Genomic DNA, 6,654 nt, shown 5'->3' with positions numbered 1-6,654 from the left:
ATATTTGTATATATATAGATATATATAAAATATTTTTATATATAGATATATATAAAATATTTATATATATATAAATATATATAAAATATTTATACATATACATTAAATATTTATACATATACATATATATAAAATAAAATATTTATACATATACATATTTATATATATACATAATACGCATATATATACATATATTATGTATATATATACATATATATGTTATGTATATATACATATGTATGTTATGTATATATATACATATATGTGATGTATGTATATACATATATGTGATGTATGTATATAGATATATGTGATGTATGTATATGGATATATGTCATGTATGTATATAGATATATGTGATATATGTGACATATATATATATTTATATATACATATATATAAAATATTTTATATATACATATATATATAAAATATTTATATATATACATATATATATAAAATATTTATATATATACATATATATATGTATATATATATATTATGTATATATATACATATATATATGTATATTTATATATATATACATATATAAAATATTTATATATATACACATATATAAAATATTTATATATATATACATATATATATATGTATATATATATTATTTATATATACATATATATAAGATGTATATATACACATATATATAAAATATTTATATATATACACATATATATATAATATTTATATATATATAGATATATATATGTATATACATTATGTATATATATACATATATATATTATGTATATGTGTGTATATATGTCTATATATATATATATACATATATATATATACATACATATCTATGTATATATATACATATATATATACATATACATACATATATACAAATATACATACACATCGATATGCACATATATATACACATATAAAAATGTACATATACGTATATCAATATACATATATAAATGTATATATACGTATATATATATATGTGTGTGTATATATATACATACATATATGTATATATATACATACATATATGTATATATATACATACATAGATGTATATATATACATATGAATATGCATACATATATGTATATATATGTACATATATGTATATATATGTTTGTATATATATGTACATATATGTATATATATACATATATATTTATATATATACCTATACGTATGTATATATATAGTATATATATGTATATATATATGTATATATATGAGTATATATGTATATATATGCGTATATATATATGTATATATATGATTATATATGTATGTATGTATATGTATGTATGTATGTATGTATGTATATTACATTTATTGAGATTGTCGGACTGACTTCCTCATATATAAAATCGAAACCAATATAGCTAAAATCGAAAGCAAGACTTATGAATAATTCTTGATAAGATTATTTCTTAAAAATAGATTATTGGAAAGCCATTAGCTATAATTGAAACCAAATCTGATGAAAAATTCTTTGTAAATTTATTTCTTACAAGAAAGGAGTACATAAGAATTAAATTACCCGGTTATAAGCGCGACACAGAAAATAACAGACGCTATCGTATTAATATATAGATTAGAACAAGCGCAAAGTGTTTAATACTTTCTTACTAATATATTTTCATCGAAAAACAAATTTTTTTATTCTATTTTCACTTAAAACATTTAAATATGACATTCAGAAGAAGCTTCTCAAAATCTGTATTTCCCACTTTTCGATTAAAAATTACTGATACATATTTCGATCATCGCGTCCGTTCAGTCTCGAAAGACAATTGATACCTCCTATAAGAGTAGCTGCACGTTGAATTGTAAGGTACGGGTTGCGCAATCACAATCACACCTCTTCTAAATTGGTACTGCTTGAGTCCAGCAGCAAGAAATCCAGGACGACTGGGAACAATGTCAAAACAAGCCGAGAGCACATGCAGCACCTGGAATTCTCAAATGGCCACCCCTTTTAGTGCTGATCAGTACTGCTCAGCGTTGGTTAATATTTTGATCAGAAAGAATAAACACAGCGGTCACAATGAAACCGTATCACATTACAGAATCCCAGTATTGGTTGGGCCACTGGGATGAGGCTACGCATTGAAAACTTGCTTAACAAGTACAAAATTAAGCTATTTCCTTTAATTACAGGAAATAGAAAATATATTTTAACAAGATAGTCTCTTCATATGAACATGCATGTGTGAGCATTCACTGTACAGGCCGTGATCGTCCCACTCATTGTTCCGGTTCAAAATTGTTATTGGATTCAATCAGTGTTGCAACAAATGAAACGGCAACTCTAGTTTTAAAACAACTAACAGGGATTTATTTTTATTTGACAGTTAAATTAGTGCTCGTTTTCGTGGGTTGAATAGCAGATTTGCAAAACGAGATTTTTCCTGACCAAACTGAAATATAAGTCCAATAAGCACAATCCTTCGGCTAAGAGCCTCATGGACCCACCTTATCCATAGAAGCACACAGGCCCAACTGTCAGTAAAAGACAGCTCGTGTCCTGTAAACAAGACCAACTCAAACAGTCTCTTCTGAAATGTTTTCATCAATGACTGGAAATCACCGATTCTAGCTTTTGTCACTGGTCACTATTCGACCACCCAGATCTGACCACTCAAGATATCTACTAGAGATAATGGTTAAACATTATCCATTCAATGATTTATCTGCAGATAATATCGGACATGACTTTTCTCAAGTGGGCTGCTGTCAGTCTAAAGCACGTTTAATAAGGTACTTCATTATTTTAAACTAGCTGAAGTACCCGGCGTTGCACGGTTGTATTTGAATATTCCGTTCTCATACATAATTATCATATTGATTAAACGAAACATTAATTCCTACTATTTTATTAAATGGCTCCATATTCCACATCCCCAGGAGGCAGAAGCAGTAGATGCGTTATATTTTATAGAAGTCTCGCTAGTAGCCCTAATCATGTTTTCTAGTTTTCTTTTATCTTTTAGTCCTTCTTTCAAAATATGATGTAAGAATTGCAATTATTATTTTATATCAGTGTATATTGGGGGTAGGACAGTCTGAAGTGTTGTTAGACGATCCCGTCCTCATGTGTGTATATGGTGGAATGGATGTATTTAATGGTAGAGGAATTGAAAAGACAAAAGGTCGCATAATGAAGACGAAAATATACTGTTATATATCAACGAAACAAATGCAATTTATTTGCATAAATATATACAGGAAGGAGTAATAGAAAGAATCAGAGTTCATGAAAGATGAGTAACGTTACTTGCGGTTGACTGTCTAGTCAGGACGCGGTGGTGGCTCATGCTCCACTGGAGCGGTGTTTGTCACATGTTGACTGTTTGAGCGTTCAGCAGAAAAGGGTGAAATATGAGAAACAGGAAGTGACGTAGGTAGGTCGCTCTTCTGAGTTAAAGGGCGACAATCGAGTTAAGCTGAGAGTGTTCAACTCCCACAATACTCCCTTCCTAGTTAGCTGGAAGCTAGAGAAAAGAAAATTGGAGAAAAAGCATGCATATATATGTTTGCGTGTGTGTCCACTGTATAGAGAACGAGGAAGAATTTTTTATTTATTAAGTAGAGGGTGTAAAGATAGAGTTGCGACGTTGAAGAATATCAGGAAAAAATGTTCAAACTTGTACAACTGTGGGATGGTCACAGGAATGACGTTATGAGTTTGAGTGCAAGTGTTGCGGTCATAGACTGTATTGCCATGGAGTCTATGAAGCGTGCGCTTGCACTCAAACTCATAACGTCATTCCTGTGACCATCCCACAGTTGTACACGTTTGAACATTTTTTCCTGATATTTCAACAGAAGTCGTAGCCCGTGCATTTGTAGAGAACTGGATCTCTAACTTTGGTGTACCCAACACTGTTACCACCGACAGAGGTTCCCAGTTTATGTCACACACCTTCCGAGAACTTTGCAAATCTTTCGGAATTTCCCACATTGCAACCACCGCCTATCATCCTTCTGCTAACGGGATGGTAGAGCGCTTTCATCGTCGACTAAAAGCTGCACTAGCTGCTCAGCCTCAGCCCGAACCGCATCGCTGGAGTGAACATTTACCGCTTGTTCTACTAGGACTCCGGTCCATTATTAAAGAAGACTTGAATGCTACACCAGCAGAGATGGTGTTTGGAACCACTCTTTGCCTTCCTGGGGAATTTTTCACAGTCAACAGGTCCATACCCGCCACAACCTCTGGTTATGCCGACCGCTTGAAACTCGCAATGTCTCGAGTGATGTATACACCACCGCGCTCTGTCACTTCCAAACCATTCTACCCACCTGATCTCCATTCATGCAAGTATGTCTTCGTCCGCATTGACTCGATACGAAGACCTCTCCAGCCACTCTACGATGGACCATACCTCATTTTAGAACTTCAGAGAAGTATTTCGTCATCGACCGCAATGGTAAGCATGATACGATCGCCATAGATCACGTAAAACCCCCCTTCTTGGAAAGCTCGTATGATTTTAATTTTCCTTCTGCCAGTTTTTCAGATTCAGAACCAATAATCATACCTAGCTCTGACCCGATCATCACACCAGATTCAGATGTTGTCATTACACCTGCTGCTTCCACACCACGTAATGAACCAGACATAAACTCCCCAGACTCTGAACCTGCACCCACACCTGCTACACGCACGACTCGAAATGGTCGTCATGTAGTATTTCCACGCAAATACGCAGACTTCGACACCTCTTAAAATTTATTTTTCTCTTTCCTCTTCATTCCAATACTCCTAGTCCACATACATCTGCATGCTCTTTTCCATTTTTCTTTCCTTTTAGCTTCCAGCTATCTGAGGGGGAATATTATAGTGAGCCGTTTAGACCTGCCAAATTTGCTTCGTCTGGATCAAACACACAGATACAGAACAAGCTGTGTGCAGTAGCACACACGCAAAGAGCAGAGCATGCGCAAACATAACATAACTTTGACACACATATATTTCCGGTGACCTTTGACATAACCTTCCGTTTACGTCCTTTTTCTCTCTCTCTTTTTCGCTTGACATCAAGCCATGCACACAATAAACCACACGTTTCGTAAGCATGCACTCGGAGAGCGACAGAAATAACATGAGGTAGGCTTGTATATTTTTCACATAAATATTGTTACTTGTAAGATGCATACACATAGAGCACACAATATGAACAATTCAAGACTGTCATATCTTAAGCAACATATCACTCAGTAAAATATGAACTGTAACCTCTACTTATGCACACTTCCACAGAGGTCAACGCGCACAAGCCACAAACACACGTCCTTGCATGACTACCCAATTATTACACCGATGTATAAACTTTACTTTGTTTTGTTCTAAATAAATAATGTATTATATATATATATATACTGGTATAATGGTTTTCCTTATTGTTAAGTCGTGAACATGCATTATATAGCCTCGCAACAATTGGTGACCCTCGACCTCGACTTACAAAATTTTTCATTCCTTATACCGAGTATCAAGCCAAATAAAAGAGAAGCATTTCCACACCAAAATACTTTGCATTCCTCTGTGATAGCGATAAATAAACCAAGATTCAACACCCATGCCTAACCACGTGTTGTAACCCTTAACCTCTCTTTCGTCTGTTGTTAATTTTTTTTTTAGTCCATGTGCGCACAGAAAAACACAACTACTAATAACAACATTATCCAAGTAATCAAAAAAAATAATAAAATAGAATAAAAGTTTCATATTTTCCTTTTTTTAAAAAAAAAAAATAATAAAAAAAAAAAGTTTTCCATATTTTTTTTCCCTCATTAAAACACAACTTTAGACTGAGAATATTGGATAGTATTTTGTTACTCCTTTTTTTTTGTGCACCACCATGACCGAGGATAAATCTGCTGCTAGTGCTGTGGAGGGCTTAGTTTCTTTCAGGATGCCTGCCTTTAATTCTCGAAAACCACACATATGGTTTTTTCAGACGGAGGCTATTTTTGCTAATAGGAAGATTACTTCCCCAGTGCAAAGATATTATTTAATTGAGGCATTGCCAGCAGATATTGCCGAAGAAGTAGAGGACATTTTTGGAGCACCTCCTGCTGAAGATCCATATGCAGCGCTTAAGCAGGCCATTCTGGAACGGACCACTGTTTCAGAAACAGCCAGGTTGAAACAACTCTTCAACGAGTTAACCCTTGGCGACCGAAAGCCTTCTCAGCTTCTGAGACAAATGCGTGGTCTGCTCGGCGCATGCACAATGGACGACAATATCTTACAGCAGCTTTGGTTGGAGAAACTTCCTCCACAATTATCCCACACACTGTCCATGTTCATTGGAGATAAGGATCTAACACAACGGTTATCGCCGACCGTGTCGCCGACAATTACCACCACGCATCAGCTGTAACTACCGTCGCGACCAAACCTGCCGCTACAGCCTCTGCATCCAATTCCAACCCGGAATCATCGAAAATTACTGCCTTAACCAAAGCAATTCAAGCACTTCTAGTGGACAGACGGTCACGGCCCAACAACAGACGAAATTCCAGAGACAAAAGCTCATCACAAAGATGCAGGTCTTCCTCTCGATCTCCTTGGTGCTTCTACCACCGTCGTTTCAGGAACGACACACGCAAATGCGAGCAACCATGCACCTTCAAGGAACCTGAACATTT

At 34.4% G+C, this 6,654-nt stretch overlaps 2 protein-coding genes across 2 annotated transcripts; both read left to right on the top strand.

Annotated features, from left to right (window-relative positions):
• Positions 1-2,656: 2,656 nt before the first annotated feature.
• LOC145291132 (uncharacterized) lies at positions 2,657-4,726 on the top strand. Its single transcript, XM_080136648.1, has 3 exons — positions 2,657-2,744; positions 3,823-4,404; positions 4,518-4,726. Exons 1-3 carry the CDS (start codon positions 2,657-2,659, stop codon positions 4,724-4,726), a joined length of 879 nt encoding a protein of 292 aa, XP_079992774.1.
• Positions 4,727-5,861: 1,135 nt separating this feature from the next.
• LOC145291131 (uncharacterized) lies at positions 5,862-6,386 on the top strand. Its single transcript, XM_080136647.1, has one exon. It carries the CDS (start codon positions 5,862-5,864, stop codon positions 6,384-6,386), a length of 525 nt encoding a protein of 174 aa, XP_079992773.1.
• Positions 6,387-6,654: the final 268 nt, after the last annotated feature.

Source organism: Euprymna scolopes, chromosome 12 (assembly GCF_053919585.1).
Source record: "Euprymna scolopes isolate OS-2025 chromosome 12, ASM5391958v1, whole genome shotgun sequence".
Taxonomy (NCBI): Eukaryota; Metazoa; Mollusca; class Cephalopoda; order Sepiida; family Sepiolidae; genus Euprymna; species Euprymna scolopes.
The sequence above is the reverse complement of the archived record's forward strand: the minus strand, read 5'-3'. Positions and strand labels throughout refer to the sequence as shown.